The 18,383-nt window shown below is 42.1% G+C and overlaps 1 protein-coding gene across 1 annotated transcript in view; it reads right to left on the bottom strand.

Annotated features, from left to right (window-relative positions):
- SCAMP1 (secretory carrier membrane protein 1) overlaps positions 1-18,383 on the bottom strand; it is a 115,706-nt gene that overhangs the window by 18,830 nt on the left and 78,493 nt on the right. Inside the window, exons 7-8 of the mRNA XM_054488449.2 lie at positions 3,301-3,402; positions 25-142 (exon numbers count right to left, since the gene is read on the bottom strand). Coding sequence (XP_054344424.1) covers positions 25-142; positions 3,301-3,402 — 220 coding nt within the window. The remainder of the gene's footprint in view (positions 1-24; positions 143-3,300; positions 3,403-18,383) is intronic.

Genomic DNA, 18,383 nt, shown 5'->3' with positions numbered 1-18,383 from the left:
ATTTAGACATAAAATTTCACTTACTTTTTTGAACATAACTAGTGAAATGACTGCTGATGCTGTGAAAAGTGCTGCTATGATTATCATCATGATTCCAACAGGAATATTTTGGTTGAGACCAGTAAGGGATGAAATCCAACCACTAAAAAGTAATAAAAAGTGTAATTAGGCAAAAGTTAATGTAAACTTTTTAAAAATAGCATAATATCTAACACATATTCAACACCTATCAGCCAGGCAATATTCAAGTTCTTTATGTGTATTAATGCATTTAATTCTCACAACCCACCCAATAGAATAGATGCTGTTTTAAATCTCCATTTGACAAATGAGGAACTGAGACATTCAGTAATTTGCCCGAGGACACACAGCTTATAAATGGCATAGCCTAAATTCAAAAGCAAACCAAACTCCAGAGGCTCAAGTGTTTAATTCCAGACTGTACGTTTTTTAAGCTGTACATTTTTTAAGCTTATGAGTTTTGAGTTTATTATTACTCTTTTTTTTGAGACAGAATCTCACTCTGTTGCCCAGGCTGGAGTATAGTGGCGTGATCTCGGCTCATTGTAACCTCCACCTCCTGGGTCCAAGCAATTCTCCTACCTCAGCCTCCTGAGTAGCTGGGATTACAGGCGTGTGCCACCACGCCTGGCTACTTTTTGTATTTTTAGTAGAGACGGGGTTTCACCATGTTGGTCAGACTGGTCTCAAACTCCTGACCTCGTGATCCACCTGACTGGGCCTCCCAAAGTGCTGGGATTATAGCGTGAGCCACTGCACCTGGCCTATTATTACATTTTTTTAAATGTTTATTTTCAATTCTGCTGAATTATGAAAGAAAATATTTATAAACCATATATTCAACAAAGGATTCACATCTAGAATATACATAACTTTCAAAGCTCAACAGAATAAAAAAATTAAGAAAATGGATAAAAGACATGAAGAGACATTTTACCAAGAGGACATAAAGATGACAAGCACATGAAAAGATGTTCAAAACCACAATGAGATATCACTACACACCTATTAGGATGGCTAAAATAATAAGTAATAACCAATAAATGCTGGTGAGGAAGTGGAGACTAAATTGCTCATAATTGTTGGTGGGAGTGTAAAATAGTACAAGCATTCTAGAAAACAGTTTGTCTGTTTCTTTAAAAAACCAAACATGCAACATCCATATAACCCAATAATTACACTCTTGGGCATTTATCACAGAGAAATGAAAATTATGTTCACACAAAAATCTATTCACAAATTTCATGGCAGCTTTATTTGTAATAGTCCAAAACTGGACACAATACTGATGCCCTTCAACTGGTGAACAGTTAAATAACCTGTGATACATCCATATCATAGAATACTACTCAAAAATAAAAAGGAGGCCGGACATGGTAGCTCACGCTTGTAATCCCAGTATTTTGGAAGGCTGAGGTGGGCAGATCACATGAGGCCAGGACTTCAAGACCTGGCTGGGCAACATGGCAAAACCCTGTCTCTACTAAAAATAGAAAAATTAGTTGGGCTGGGTGGCAGGCGCCTGTAATCCCAGCTACTCGGGAGGCTGAGGCATGAGAATCACTTGAACCGAGGAGGTGGAGGCAGTGAGCTGAGATCATGCCATGGCACTCCAGCCTGGGTGATAGGGCGAGACTCTGTCTCAATCAATCAATCAATCAATCAATTGGAATAAACTACAGATAAACATAACAACCTGGATAAATCTCCAGAAAATAACACTAAGGGGAAAAAAGCCAAAGGTTGTAGCCTATGATTCCACATCTATAACCTTCTTGAAATGACAAAACAACAGAAATGAAGAACACATTAGTGATTGCCAGGGGTTAAGGAGTGGGAAAAGGAGAGTTTTGAGTGTGGCTATGAAAAAGCAACATGAGGAATCCTCTGGTGATGAAAATGTTCTGTATCTTTACTATCAATGTCAAGATCTTGGTATTTATATTTTACTATAGTTCTACAAGATTATTACCATTGGGAGAAACTAGATAAAGGGTACCTGAGATCTGTGCATTATTTATTATGATTGTATGTGAATCTACAATTACCTAAAAGTAAAAAGTTTAACCTAAAAAATCTGAATTACATGAGGGTCTATCTTAAAACAGGTCAATTCTGTATGCACCCTCATTAGCAGATTCTTTTTACGCTATTTAGTCACATACATGCTGTTATGCTCAATTTTAGCATTTTCCCTACGTCTGTGCTAAAAATCGAAAGAAATTACCTCAATTTCACAAGAATTAAAAAAACCCTGTGCTGTTAAAGTAAGCAGTATATTTTTAATTAAACATTTAAAACATTTCCTTTCCCTAAAATACCAAAAACTAGACACTATTTAAAATAATAATAAAAACTACTTTATCTGATAACTGATTTTAAATATCTATATAAATTCTCTGCATGTATTTATGCCCATTAGGAGCTCTGCAGAACTGCCAAGAGTTGTCTAACTACCAATCACTTCTCCACTTCAGTAGCAGAATACTAAATATAAGTCCTCAACACATTCTAATTAAATGCTAATTTCAATTGTGGTTTAATGTACACAGTGGAACAAAGTTGCATCACACATGCTTCTGACATGTAAGAATACAGCTGAATGCAAGTCAGTATAAAAGAAAGAAGAGAGGAACAGATAATTTTAGAGATGTGTACTCTTCCACCCACCATTTCACTCAAGGAATGTTTGCATCAGAATGTAAAGAGAGACCTAAATCTGCTATTACCTCCTAGCCTGGGTCCAGAGAGTCTCCATTTCTGAGGGTCCCCCACTGAATGAGCCATGAGAATGATTCGATTGTTTAAAGATATATGTATATACGAGTGTGCAGTGATTCTACCTTTCAAAGACAAGTGTCCATGTATATTCGTATATAAAAATATATCTGTTTGTATACCTAAAATAGGGCTTTATACATAATAGGTATCCTTTTCCTTAAAATCCCTGAAGCTCTTTCCTGTCCCTTCCACATTCCTTGGTCCCTCTATCTCTCTGACCACCTCAGTCTCTTTTGCAGTCTTCCTCTTAGCGCCCTTACATACATGTTTTATTTAAACTAGATAAAATGTGCTGTTTTTAAAGATGGGAACATAATCATCAAAGAGACAGATTTGTCCAAAGTTTATGCCTTATGACATTTTTAAATTGCATTTTTAAAACAATTTTTGCTTTTATTTATTTTTTCTAATCTGGTTTATCTGTGTTAACTAGATTAGGAAGCCAAAAATTATATTACAATATTAGATTAAAGCTGAAAACTAGTAAAAAAAACTTACCAATTGCCCCAGTTATGAAATCCTGCAGCTTGGAGTACATGTACAGCAAACTGACAAATATAGACGAAGAAGAATACAAAGAATCTAAATGAACTGTCACTCCTTTGAAAAAGAAAAAAAAGAAAAAAGGGGGTTAGGAAGAGAGAAAGAAGGGGGAAAATGTCATTTTTCTCATTATCTTTACATTCACCTGCAGAATGACATTCAAACCTTAAAAGCACAAACAAAAAAAAGTGGCAACCACCTGAGGCCTCAAGTTAACAACATTGTAATAACTTATGTGAACTCGTCATGCTAACACTAGATATCGTTATTCTAACCTCACTTTGTCCTTTCAATTTCCAACTGCACCACAATCCCCCTTGACAAAAAACTTACTCGTTTTCTTCTTTTATTAAACAGCATCATAGAATTACAATCACCATACAATGAATTGCAAATATTTAAAATATCGCTTTAATAATTTTTGACATATTTATATACTTGATTCCCCAATCACTATGGTGAGCATATCCCCAAAGTTTCCTTGAGCCCCTTGGTAGCCCTACCCTACCCACTGCTTTTCTGTTACCATAGTTTGACTATTTTATAGAGTTTTATATAAATGGAATCATATATTATGTAGTCTTTTTTCCTTGTCTGGCTTATTTTACTCAGTACAACTATTCTGAGATTCACCCAGTTTTGTGGCATGTATCAAAAGTTCATTCCTTTTCACTGCTGAGTAGTATTCCACTGTGCAAATATACCACAGTTTATTCATTCACTCTTGGGACATTTAGGTTGTTTCTAGTTTTTTATTATTACAAATAAAGTTATTTTTATTATTATTAATAAAGCTATTACTAATAGTCATGTACAAGTCTTCCCATGAACATATATTTCCTTTTTCTCTTAGGTAAATACCTACAAGTGGGAAGGCTGGAACATATCATAAGTATACGTTTAACTTTTTAAGAAACTGCCAAACTGTTTTACAAACAGGTTGTTCTATTTTTATTTACCTTTTTTTTTTTTTTTTTTTTTTTGAGATGGAGTTTTGCTCTTCTTGCCCAGGTTGGAGTGCAATGGTGCAATCTCGGCTCACCAGAACCTCTGCCTCCCAGGTTCAAGTGATTCTCCTGTCTCAGCCTCCCGAGTAGTTGGGATTACAGGCATGGGCCACCATGCCCAGCTAATTTTGTATTTTTAGTAGAGACGGGGTTTCTCCACATTGGTCAGGCTGGTCTCGAACTCCCGACCTCAGGTGATCCGCTCGCCTTGGCCTCCCAAAGTGCTGGGATTACAGGCATGAGCCACTGTACCCGGCCTGGTTGTTCTACTTTTCATCCCCACTGGCAGTACATGAGTATTCCAGCTCCTCCATATCTCACTAACACTTGTTATGGTCTTTTTAATTCTAGCTATTCTAATAGCTGTATAGTGATATCTTACATGGTTTTAATTTGCATCTTCCTAATAAGTAATGTTGTTGAGCATCTTTTTATGTGCTTTTTGTCATATATAGATCTTCTTTCATGAACTAATTAAAATCTTTTTCTGATGTTGTAATTAGATTGCTTTTTCCTTTATCGTTGAGTTGTGAGAGTTTTTAAAACTATATTCTAGAAATACAAGTCCTCTTTCAGATATATCCTTGACAAAGATTTTCTCTCCGTCTGTTGCTTGTCTTTTCATTCTCTTAAGAGTGTCTTTTGGGAGCTGGCGTAATGGCTCACACCTGTAATCTCAGCTATTTAGACCCTGAGGCAAGAGGACTGCTTGAGGCCAGGAGTTTGACACCAGCCTGGGCAACAAGGTGAGACACCCATCTTTATTTAAAAAAAAAAAAACAAAAGGGGGGGGAAGAGGAAGAGGAGGAGGAGGGGAAGAGGAAGAGGAGGAGGAGGAGAAGAAGAGGAAGAAGAAGTAGTAGTAATAGCAGTGGAGGAGGAGGGGGGAGGAAAGGGGAGGAAGAAGGAGGAAGGAGGAAGGAGGAGGAGGGGAGAGGAGGGGGGAGGAGGGAGGAATGGAAGAGGGGGAGGGGGAGGAGTGGAAGAGGAGGGGGAATGGGGAGGGGCAGGAGGGAGGGGAGAGGAAGGGGGAGGGGGAGAGGAGGGGGAAGAGGGAGGGGGGGAAGGAGAAGGGAGGAGGGGGAGAAGGAGAGGGGAGGAGAGGAGGGGGAGGAGGGTAGGAGGAGGGAGGACAGGGAAGGAGTGGGGAGGAGGGAGGAAGGGGAAGGGGGCAGGAGGGAGAAGGGGCAGGAGGGAGAAGGGGGAGGAGGGAGAAGGAGGAGGAAGGGGTAGGGGTAGGGATAGGGGAAGGGGGCAGGGGAGGAGGGGAGGGGAGGAGGGAGGGGAAGGAAGGGAGGGGAGGGGAAGGAAGGGAGGGGAGGGGGAGGGGGGAGGGGGGAGGTGGAAGAAGAAGAAAGTTTCTTTTGAAGAGGAGTTTTGCCTTTTTATGAACTCCAGTGTATTCACACTTGTTCTTTTATATATCTTGATTTTACTGCTGTTTCTGAGAAATTCTGCCAAAGCCAAGGATGTAAAGATTTTTTTTTCCTGTTTTTTTCTAGGAGTTTTCTATTTTCAGTTTTACATTCAAGTCTATGTTCTTTTTTGAGTTAATTTTTTAAAATATCGTATCAAGTATGAAGTTCTTTTTTGCGTATGGTTATCCAATTGTTCTAGCAGCATTTCTTAAAAAGACTGTCCTTTCTGCATTGCGTTCCCTTTGTACCTTTCTCAAAATTAGTAGTCTGTCTATGGCTGGGTTTATTTCTGGGCTTGCCATTCTCTCCCACTCTTCTATTTGTCTACCTTTTTGTCAATATTATACTATTTTGAAGTTTTCTAGTAAGTCTTCAAATTAGGTGGTGTTAGTCCATCAATTTTATTGTTCTTTTTCAAAGTTGTCTTGACTATTTTAAGGTTTTTACATTTCTATAACCAGTGTAAAACATGGCAATGAGTTAACGAATACATTAAAGCAGTGGTCCCCAACCTTTTTGGCACCAGGAACCTGTTTCGTGGAAGACAATTTTTCTATGTATGGTGGGGTGGGATGGTTTCAGGATCAAACTATCTCAGATCATCAGGTATTAGATTCTCATAAGGAGCACGCAACCTAGATCCTTTGCACATGCAGTTCACAATAGGGTTTGTGCTCCTATGAGAATGTAATGTCGCTGCTGATCTGACAGGAGGCAGAGCTCAGGTGGTAATGCTCGCTAGCTGGTGCTCACTTCCTGCTGTGTGGCCCAGTTCCTAACAGGTCACAGGCCAGTACAAGCCCACAGCCCAGGGGTTGGAGACCCCTACTCTAGAATCAGCCATTTCCCCTGAGTCACAAAAGAGCAAATTTTAATGGTTCATTAATAATGTTTTCTATGTCAGTCAGATTTAAACTAAATGGTTCCACATCTTACTGCATCAGTACTGTATTACACCAAAGCTGGTATTAATGACCATACAGCTGAGAAAAAATTATTAATGAAAAATAACCAACATAAAAATCTACAATATAAAATGTTATTTTTATAATACTGAATAGAAATCCTATGTATGACTCATATCTCCAGGGATACTATAGAAAACATCACTTTTAATAATAATTTTTCTTTTACTATTTTGAAACAGACACTTCTAAAGTATATTTCTATTTCCCTGTCCCTCTGGCAAAGAATGAAGAATATAACTTAATATTCTATTTTTTTCACTTAGAGTTTTTACTTCTATTTTGTGTGCCAAGAAACCAGACTATTAAAATGTTTTACCTCCCTCCCCCTCCCCCTCCCCCTCCCCCGTCTCCCGTCTCCCGTCTCCCTCTACTTCTTTCTTCGGTCTCCCTCTGTTGCCGAGGCTGGACTGTACTGCCGTGATCTCAGCTCGCTGCAACCTCCCTGCCTCGGGCTCCTGTGATTCTCCTGCCTCAGCCTGCCCAGTGCCTGGGATTGCAGGCGCGCGCCGCCACGCCTGACTGGTTTTTGTATTTTTGGTGGAGACGGGGTTTCGCCGTGTTGACCGGGCTGGTCTCCAGCTCCTGGCCTCGAGTGATCTGCCGCCTCGGCCTCCCGAGGTGCTGGGATTGCAGACGGAGTCTCGCTCACTCAGTGCTCAATGTTGCCCAGGCTGGAGTGCAGTGGCGCGATCTCCGCTCGCTACAACCTCCACCTCCCAGCCGCCTGCCTTGGCCTCCCAAAGTGCTAAGATTACAGCCTCTGCCCGGCTGCCACCCCGTCTAGGAAGTGAGGAGCGTCTCTGCCTGGCCGCCCATCGTCTGGGATGTGAGGAGCCCCTCTGCCCGGCCGCCCCGTCTGGGAAGTGAGGAGCGCCTCTGCCTGGCCACCCCGTCTGGGAGGTGAGGAGTGCCTCTGCCCAGCCGCCGCCCCGTCTGGGAGGAAGTGAGGCACGCCTCTGCCCGGCCGCCCCGTCTGGGAGATGAGGAGCGCCTCTGCCCGGCCGCCCCGTCTGGGAGGTGAGGAGCGCCTCTGCCCGGCCACCCCCCTCTGGGAGGTGAGGAGCGCCTCTGCCCGGCCGCCCCGTCTGGGAGGTGAGGAGCGCCTCTGCCCGGCCGCCCCGTCTGGGAGGTGAGGAGCACCTCTGCCCGGCCACCCCCGCCTGGGAGGTGAGGAGCGCCTCTGCCCGGCCGCCCCGTCTGGGAGGTGAGGAGCGCCTCTGCCCGGCCACCCCCGTCTGGGAGGTGAGGAGCGCCTCTGCCCGGCCGCCCCGTCTGGGAGGTGAGGAGCGCCTCTGCCCGGCCGCCCCGTCTGGGAGGTGAGGAGCGCCTCTGCCCGGCCGCCCTGTCTGGGAGGTGAGGAGCGCCTCTGCCCGGCTGGCTGCCACCCCGTCTGGGAGGAAGTGAGGAGCGCCTCTGCCCGGCCGCCCCGTCTGGGAGGTGAGGAGCGCCTCTGCCCAGCCGCCCCGTCTGGGAAGTGAGAAGCGCCTCTGCCTGGCCGCCCCGTCTGGGAAGTGAGGAGCACCTCTGCCCGGCCGCCCCATCTGGGAGGTGAGGAGTGCCTCTGCCCGGCCACCCATCATCTGGGATGTGAGGACCGCCTCTGCCCGGCCGCCACGTCTGGGAAGTGAGGAGCACCTCTGCCTGGCCACCCTGTCTGGGAAGTGAGGAGCGCCTGTGCCCGGCTGCCCCGTCTGGGAGGTGTACCCAACAGCTCCGAAGAGACAGCGACCATCGAGAACGGGCCATGATGACAATGGCGGTTTTGTTGAAAAGAAAAGGGGGAAATGGGAAAAGAAAGAGAGATCAGATTGTTACTGTGTCTATGTAGAAAGAAGTAGGCATAGGAGACTCCATTTTGTTCTGTACTAGGAGAAATTTTTCTGCCTTGGGATGCTGTTGATCTATGGCCTTGCCCCCAGCCCCCTGCTCTCTGAAACATGTGCTGTGTCAACTCAGGGTTAAATGGATTAAGGGCGGTGCAAGATGTGCTTTGTTAAACAGATGCTTGAAGGCAGCATGTTCTTTAAGAGTCATCACCACTCCCTAATCTCAAGTACCCAGGGACACAAACACTGCAGAAGGCCGCAGGGACCTCTGCCTAGGAAAACCAGAGACCTTTGTTCATGTGTTTATCTGCTGACCTTCTCTCCACTATTATCCTATGACCCTGCCATATCCCCCTCTCCGAGAAACACCCAAGAATGATCAATAAATACTTAATTTAAAAAAAAAAGCAAACAAATAAATAAATAAATAAATAAAATGTTTTACATTATAAATATATAAAATATGTGCTCTAAAAAGGGGCTGAATAATGTCTACAGCCTTCACAACAGCTATGTCCATTACCTTGGTTCCAAATTCATAGACACATTCTAGAAGCTGAAACTGCCTAACTGTAATTTCTAGTTAAGAAATCTATTAGAAGACACTGAATATGTTTTAAAAATTAAGAAGTCCTACTCAAAAACTATTTCTAAAATATTGCTTTCAAATACAAATGGAGGTATGTTAAAACTAGTCCACCTTCCCCTTTCTGTATGTACAGTTAGTACACACGAATGCACAGTTAGTGTACAAAACTGATCAAATGAAAACCTCAAAGTCTACTTTTCTCTAGTTTTATTTTAAATAAAGCTAAATAAAAGATATTAAGCAGGTTAAATATCATTCTCAATAGATTGTATTTATTTCGTTTTACCAACTTTTCTATTTCTGAATAAGGAGACAATAAAATTCATTTGATTGTACACTGACCATTAATACGAATGATTATTTGAAAACACTTCACAGTTCTCTAAGACATAAACTCCATATCCCAGCACTTACTTAACTACCTAGATTCTCATCTCCAAGAGAGCACAAATCTTCCTTTACCTGAGCTGTCCAAATTACTGCAAATGCAAAATCAGTCAAATTCAAAACAAACTGAAGCAATACAACCATCACGTGAATATCAAGTTCCTTTCAGATGCTTGAGGGAAGGGCAAGGAAAAGCTGAGGAGCTCTGGAATAGCCAGAAGATCCCCAGGAGAGCTGTACCTTAGCCAGATCAGAAAAGGTCCAGGAAAAGAAAATACAACATCAGGGGAAGAAGAACTTCTACTGGCATTCAGAACCAAAGGTGGTGGGTCTTGAGTGCAGGAAGAGACCAGAAAGCAGACTGTTTAAATCAGCTTGAACATAGCCATTTTAAACCAAACAAAGAACAGAAATATAGATTTAAAAATAAAAACACTATACATTGATTTAACCTATGTGACTTAAATTGTAATCTGCCTCAGTTTACGATAAAGTATTTATGGTATCATGGATATTTATTCATAATAAATCCACCTAAGTAATGTATTTTCTCATCAGAATACATAAATAAAAGCTCTCTACTACTTGCCATCCTGGCTCTTTCAGATCAAAGCCTACTGGAAAACTGAATTTCAAATAAGCAAGTAGTTTTTGGTTTAATGTCTTCTACAGCCAAGCTGCAGCACAATTTTAATAGAAAAGTTCTTCCCTGAAGTATGATAATAAATCTCAGAAAATAAGCTTATTGGATCTTGTAAAGTTTATTTCACATGCCAAATCAATACCAGAGATATTAATTACAACTACCATTTGCTGGGACAGGAAAAGACAAAGTATTTCATTATTTTAAAGGGCTAAGATGTGGGGACACAAGTTAACTAAAGCACAGCACTAAATGTCTTTAACTCTGGCAACTCAACATAGCAGATAAGAGAACATGAATTTACAGATCTGGGTTTGAATCCAGACTCTCCCACTTACAGTTGTCTAACTTTGGGCAAAGTATTAAGCCTGAGATTTTCCATTTGCAAAATGGGGGTAACAGTGGAACATGCTTTTATATAAATAAAATAATGCAGGTAAAGTGCTTAGCTGGGAATGCATAGGCACATAGAAAACAAATGATAAACATTACTTGTTGATACCTGTATTACACTCATGTAATACTGTATCAAAATAAACTGTTTTGCTCACATAAGTAATATCCTGCTCACAGAAGTGGCATTAGGCTATTGATGAGATACTGAAAATTTCTGGAACATGGTTGCTAACAATCACGACTACTAGAATCAAGTAATACAAGAAATTATTGATGGTGTACAGGCATTAGAATAAAAAGAAACTGATAGAGTTTGGCTGTGTCCCCACTCAAATCTCATCTTGAATTGTAGCTCCCACAATCCTCACATGTCATTGGAGGGACCTGGTGGCAGGTAACCGAATCATGGGGGCAGGTTTTCCTGTGCTGTTCTCATGAAAGTGAGTAAGTCTCACAAGATTGGATGGTTTTATAAAGGGCAGTTCCCCTGCACACACTCTCTTGCCTGCCACCATGTAAGACATACCTTTGCTCCTCCTTCCCCTTCTGCCATGATTGTGAGGCCTCCCCAGCCATGTGAAACTGTGAGTCCATTAAACATCTTTTTCTTTATAAATTACCCAGTCTTGAGCATTTCTTCACAGCAATATGAAAATGGACTAACAAAGAAACCTAAGAAATACAGGTGCTTTTCTTGTCTTATTTGGGGGCTCTAAAACTGTCTAAACCAGCCCCATATTCCCTCTTTAGTAACTTTATGCTGAAATGAATTCTTTCTCCAGAATAGGGAATCTATTAGTAGGCTTGAAAGGCAGCACCATGAACTGTCCCTTACCACAACAGTGCAAAAAAAATTCGCATATGTGTTTTTTTGGAAGAAGATTCGAAAATTTTAAATTTATAACAGAGTCTATCTCTTAAAATCTATTAAGAGCTGGGCACAGTGGTTGAGGCTTGTAATCCTAGAACTTTGGGAGCCAAGGTGGGAGGATCGCCTGAGCTCAGGAGTTCAAGACCAGCATGGGGCAATAGAGTAAGACCTCATCTCTTTTAAAAATAAGAAAAATTAGGTGTAGTGGCACGGGCCTGTAGTCCTGACTATTTGGGAGGCTGAGGCAGGAGGATCATTTGAGCCTGGAAAATAAAGCAGCAATGAACAATGATTGTGCTACTGTATTCCAGCCTGGGTGACAGAATGAGATCCTATCTCAAAAAAAAAAGCAAAACCACTCACTAGTCTGGCTTAAAAAGCACAGGACTGGAATGAAAGAGACTCTGAACTCTCTTCTTCCCACCTATGTTTTGTCAAAAGCACAGGGGACAATGAAAAAGCTCACATTACATGAAGTTTTAAATCTGAACAATATCAAACCTAGACCACAACCTTGGTGCAAACTCTGAATCCTTTATACTTAACAGACTTAATAATAGCGAACATTTGTTTAACATTATTTGCCAAGGACTATGTCAAACACATGTATTGCCCATTCAAACCTTACAACACCCACATGAGGCACACTAATATTGACTCTATTTTACGGATGAGCAAACAGATTTAGAGAGGTCAAATAATCCAAATACATAGCTGGTAACAGAAATGCTGCGACTTATCTGTGCATCTATCAAGCTAAAATTCTTTTTTTTTTTTTTTTTTTTTTTTTTTTGAGACAGAGTCTAGCTCTGTCGCCCACGCTGGAGTGCAGTGGTACAATCTCAGCTCACTGCAAGCTCTGCCTCTGGGGTTCATGCCATTCTCCTGCCTCAGCCTCCCGCGTAGCTGGGACTACAGGCACCCACCACCACGCCCAGCTAATATTTTTGTTTTTGTATTTTTAGTAAAGACAGGGATTCACCGTGTTACCCAAGATGGTCTTGAACTCCTGACCTCATGATCCGGCTGCTTCGGCCTCTCAAAGTGCTGGGATTACAGGCGTGAGCCATGGCACCCAGCCTTAAGCTAAAATTCTAACCAAGTGATAAAACTACCTCTAAGATAATATTTCAATTCCATCATCTCCAAGAAATTTAATTATCAAGGAATAGAACATCACTAGCTAAAGTAAATTAACCCCAAATGCTCAATGCAGTGTTTCTTATATATAGGAGAATATAACAACTAAAATCTCACATATGAATTGACACTCAATGTAGAAAGCTTAAACAGACAAAATCAGCCAGTAACTACCCATTTTCAAATTACCTTTGAACAACAAAACTAAATTAAAGGAAAACAGAAATCAACATTGATTAGATCCTAGGTCACAAATGGACTGTTTCCAAGCTATTACACAGGCTATGCTCTTATAAAACAAAACTCAGCCAGGCGCGGTGGCTCACACCTGTAATCCCAGCACTTTGTGAGGCAGAGGGAGGCAGATCACCTGAGGTCAGGAGTTCGAGACCAGCCTGGCCAACATGGTGAAACTCTGCCTCTACTAAAAATACAAAAATTAACCAGGCATGGTTGTGGACACCTGTAATCTCAGCTACTCAGGAGGCTGAGACAGGAGAACTGCTTGAACCCAGGAGGCTGAGGATGCAGTGAGCAGAGATCGAGCCATGGCACCCTAACCTGGGCAACACAGCAAGACTCTGTCTCAAAAAAAAAAAAAAAAAAACTCAAACATTTTTCTGCAAATAAGCCTCCATGACACCTATCTGAACAGAGAATACTAAACAGTACAAGTTTGAGTTTTGAAACATCTAAAATACCACATCATGAAACTATCATGCTTTTTTCCTTTTTTCTTTTTTTGAGACAGGGTCTTACTATGTCACCCAGTCTAGAGTGCAGCAGCATGATCACAGCTCACTGCAGCCTCAACCTCTTGGGCTCAATCAATCCTTCCACCTCAGCCTCCCGAGTAGCTGGGACTACAGGCACATGCCATGACAACCGACTAATTTTTGTACTTTTTGTAGAGATGAGGTTTCACCATGTTGCCCAGGCTGGTCTCGAGCACCAAGCTCAAGCAATCCTCTCCTCTTGGCCTCCCAAAATGCTGGGATTATACACATGAGCCACCACACCCAGTCACCTTTTTTCTTTGAGACAGAGCCTCACTCTGTTGCCCAGGCTGGAGTACAGTGACTCAATCTTAGCTCACTGATCTCGGCTCACTCCGCCTCCCAGGTTCAGGCAATTCTCTTGCCTCAGCCTCCCAAACAGCTGGCATTATAGGCACGTGCCACCATGCCTGGCTAATTTTTGTTTTGTTTTGTTTGTAATTTTAGTAGAGACGGGGTTTTGCCATGTTGGTCAGGCTGGATTCGAACTCCTGACATCAGGTAATCCGCCTGCCTCGGCCTCCCAAAGTGCTGGGATTACGGGCATGGGCCACCGTGCCCTGACCCAGCCACCTTTTTACTAATACCACTTGAAAAGTTTAATATTAATTATCTTGATGGTCCTATCACTCTTACACTTGAAATTTCCTAACTATTTTAATCATATACTTTGAAACACCATTTTCCCCCCTAAACTCTTCACTGAAGTGTTAACATAACTTCAAACCCTAAATCAACTATCAAAACTTTATAGTGATCCATTCCAAGACGGCCAAATAGGAACAGCTCTGGTCTGCAGCTCCCAGCATGATCGACACAAAAGACAGGTGATTTCTGCATTTCCAACTGATGTACCTAGTTCATCTCACTGGGACTGGTTGGACAGTGGGTGCCACCCACGGAGGGTGAGCCAAAGCAGGGCAGGGTGTCACCTCACCTGGGAAGTGCAAGGGGTCAGGGAATTCCCTTTCCTAGCCAAGGGAAGCCGTGACAGATGGCACCTGGAAAATCGGGACACTTCCACCCTAATACTGCGCTTTTCCAATGGTCTTAGCAAACGGCACACCAGGAGATTATATCCTGTGCCTGGCTCGGAGGGTCCCACGCCCACAGAGCCTTGCTCACTGCTAGCACAGTAGTCTGAGATCGAACTGCAAGGTGGCAGCGAGGCTGGGAGAGGGGCGTCCACCATTGCTGAGGCTTGAGTAGGTAAAGAAAGCTGCCAGGAAGCTCGAACTGGGTGGAGCCCACCACAACTCAAGGAGGCCTGACTGCCTCTGTAGACTCCACCTCTGGGGGCAGGGCATAGCTGAACAAAAGGCAGCAGAAACTTCTGCAGACTTCAATGTCCCTGTCTGACAGCTTTGAAGAGAGTAGTGGTTGTCCTAGCACAGAGTTTGAGATCTGAGGACGGACAGACTGCCTCCTCAAGTGGGTCCCTGACCCCAGAGTAGCCTAACTGGGAGGCACCTCCCAGTAGGGGCCAACAGACACCTCATACAGCCAGATGCACCTCTGAGTTCACGAAGCTTCCAGAGGAAGAATCAGGCAGCAACATTAGCCGTTCTGCAATATTTGATGTTCTGCAGCCTCCGCTGGTGATACCAAGGCAAACAGTCTGGAGTGGACCTCCAGCAAACTCCAACAGACCTGCAGCTGAGAGTCCTGACTGTTAGAAGGAAAACTAACAAACAGGACATCCACACCAAAATCCCATCTGTACATCACCATCATCAAAGACCAAAGGTAGATAAAACCACAAAGATGGGGAGAAACCAAAGCAGAAAAGCTGAAAATTCTAAAAATCAGAGCGCCCCTTCTCCTGAAAAGGAACACAGCTCCTCACCAGCAAGGGAACAAAGCGGAACGGAGAATGACTTTGACGAGTTGAGAGAAGAAGGCTTCAGACGATCCGTAATAACCAACTTCTCCGAGCTAAAGGAGGATGTTCAAACCCATCACGAAGACGCTAAAAACCTTGAAAAAAGATTAGACGAATGGCTAACTAGAATAAACAGCATAGAGAAGACCTTAAAAGGACCTGATGGAGCTGAAAACCATGGCACGAGAACTACGTGATGCATGCAAAAGCTTCAGTAACCAATTCGATCAAGTGGAAGAAAGAGTATCAGTGATTGAAGATCAAATGAATGAAATGAAGTGTTGGAGAAAAAAGAGTAAAAAGAAATCAACAAAGCTGCCAAGAAACATGGGACTATGTGAAAAGACCAAATCTATGTCTGATTGGTGTACCTGAAAGTGATGGGGAGAATGGAACCAAGTTGTATAACACTCCGAAGGATATTATCCAGGAGAACTTCCCCAACCTACCAAGGCAGGCCAACATTCAAATTCATGAAATACAGAGAACGCCACACAGATACTACCTGAGAAGAGCAACTCCAAGACACATAATTGTCAGATTCACCAAGGCTGAAATGAAGGAAAAAATGTTAAGGGCAGCCAGAGAGAAAGGTCGGGTTACCCACAAAGGGAAGGCCATCAGACTAACAGTGGATCTCTTGGCAAAAACCCTACAAGCCAGAAGAGAGTGGGGGCCAATATTCAATATTCTTAAAGAAAACAATTTTCAACCAAGAATTTCATATCCAGCCAAACTAAGCTTCATAAGTGAGGGAGAAATAAAATACTTTACAGACAAACAAATGCTGAGAGATTTTGTCACCACTAGGCCTGCCTTACAAGAGCTCCTGAAGGAATCACTAAACATGGAAAAAAACAACCGGTACCAGCCACTGCAAAAACATCCCAAATTGTAAAGGCCATTGATGCTAGGAAGAAACTGCATCGATTAACAGGCAAAATAACCAGCGAACATCATAATGGCAGGATCAAATTCACACATAACAATATTAACCCTAAATGTAAATGGGCTAAATGCCCCAATTGAAAGACACAGACTGGCAAATTGGATAAAGAGTCAAAACCCATCAGGGTGCTGTATTCAGGAGACCCATCTCACCTGCAGAGACACACACAGGCTCAAAATAAAGGGATAGAGGAAGATCTACCAAGTAAATGGAAAGCAAAAAGAAGCTGGGGTTGCAATCCTAGTCTCTGATAAAATAGACTTCAAATCAACAAAGATCAAAAGAGAGAAAGAAGGCCATTACATAATGGTAAAGGGATCAATTCAACAAGAAGAGGTAACTATCCTAAATATATATGCACCCAATCCAGGAGCACCCAGATTCATAAAGCAAGTCCTCAGAGACCTACAGAGAGACTTAGACTCCCACACAATAATAATGGGAGACTTTAACACCCCACTGTCAATATTAGACAGATCAACGAGACAGAAGGTTAACAAGGATAACCAGGACTTGAACTCAGCTCTGCACCAAGCGGACCTGATAGACACCTACAGAACTGTCCACCCCAAATCAACAGAATATACGTTCTTCTCAGCACTACATTGCACATATTCTAAAATTGACCACATAATTGGAAGTAAAGTGCTCCTCAGCAAATGTAAAAGAACAGAAATCACAACAAACTGTCTCTCAGACAATGCAATCAAACTAGAACTAAGGATTAAGAAACTCATTCAAAACTGCACAACTACATGGAAACTGAACAACCTGCTCCTGAATGACTACTGGGTAAAAAATGAAATGAATGCAGAAATAAAGATGTTCTTTGAAACCAGTGAGAACAAAGACACAATGTACCAGAATCCCTAGGAAACATTTAAAGCAGTGTGTAGAGGGAAATTTATAGCGGTAAATGCTCACAAGAGAAAGTAGGAAAGATCTAAAATAGACACCCTATCACCACAATTAAAAGAACTAGAGAAGCAAGAGCAAACACATTCAAAAGCTAGCAGAAAGCAAGAAATAACTAAGATCAGAGCAGAACTGAAGGAGATACAGACACAAAAAACCCTTCAAAAAAATCAATGAATCCAGGAGCTGTTTTTTTGAAAAGATCAACAAAATTGACAGACTGCTAGCAAGACTGATAAAGAAGAAAAGAGAGAAGAATCAAATAGATGCAATAAAAAATGATAAAGGGCTATCACCACCGATCCTACAGAAATACAAACTACCATCAGAGAATACTATGAACACCTCTACACAAATAAACTAGAAAATCTAGAAGAAATGGATAAATTACTGGATACATATACCCTCCCAAGACTAAACCAGGAAGAAGTTGAATCTCTGAATAGACCAATAACAGACTCTGAAATTGTGGCAATAATTAATAGCCTACCAACCAAATAAAGTCCAGGACCAGACGGATTCACAGCCGAATTCTATCAGAGGTACAAAGAGGAGCTGGTACCATTCCTTCTGAAACTATTCCAACCAATAGAAAAACAGGGAATCCTCCCTAACTCATTTTATGAGGCCAGCATCATCCTGATACCAAAGCCTGGCACAGATACAACAAAAAAAAGAAAATTTTAGACCAATATCCCTGATGAACATCAATGCAAAAATCCTCAATAACATACTGGCAAACTGAATCCAGCAGCACATCAAAAAGCTTATCCACCATGATCAAGTCGGCTTCATCCCTGGGATGCAACACTGGTTCAACATGCGCAAATCAATAAACATAATCCATCACATAAACAGAACCAAAGACAAAAACCACATGATTATCTCAATAGATGCAGAAAAGGCCTTTGACAAAATTCAACAGCCCTTCATGCTAAAAACTCTCAATAAACTATGTATTGATGGGACGTATCTCAAAATAATAAAAGCTATTTATGACAAACCCACAGCCAATATCATACTGAATGGACAAAAACTGGAAGCATTCCCTTTGAAAACTGGCACAAGACAAGGATGCCCTCTCTCACCACTCCTATTCAACATAGTGTTGGAAGTTCTGGCCAGGGCAATCAGGCAAGAGAAAGAAATAAAGGGTATTCAATTAGGAAAAGAGGAAGTCAAATTTTGCAGATGACATGACTGTATATTTAGAAAACCACATCATCCCAGCCCAAAATCTCCTTAAGCTGATAGGCAACTTCGGCAAAGTC

This window comes from Pongo pygmaeus, chromosome 4, assembly GCF_028885625.2.
Source record: "Pongo pygmaeus isolate AG05252 chromosome 4, NHGRI_mPonPyg2-v2.0_pri, whole genome shotgun sequence".
NCBI classification, from domain to species: Eukaryota; Metazoa; Chordata; class Mammalia; order Primates; family Hominidae; genus Pongo; species Pongo pygmaeus.
The sequence above is the reverse complement of the archived record's forward strand: the minus strand, read 5'-3'. Positions and strand labels throughout refer to the sequence as shown.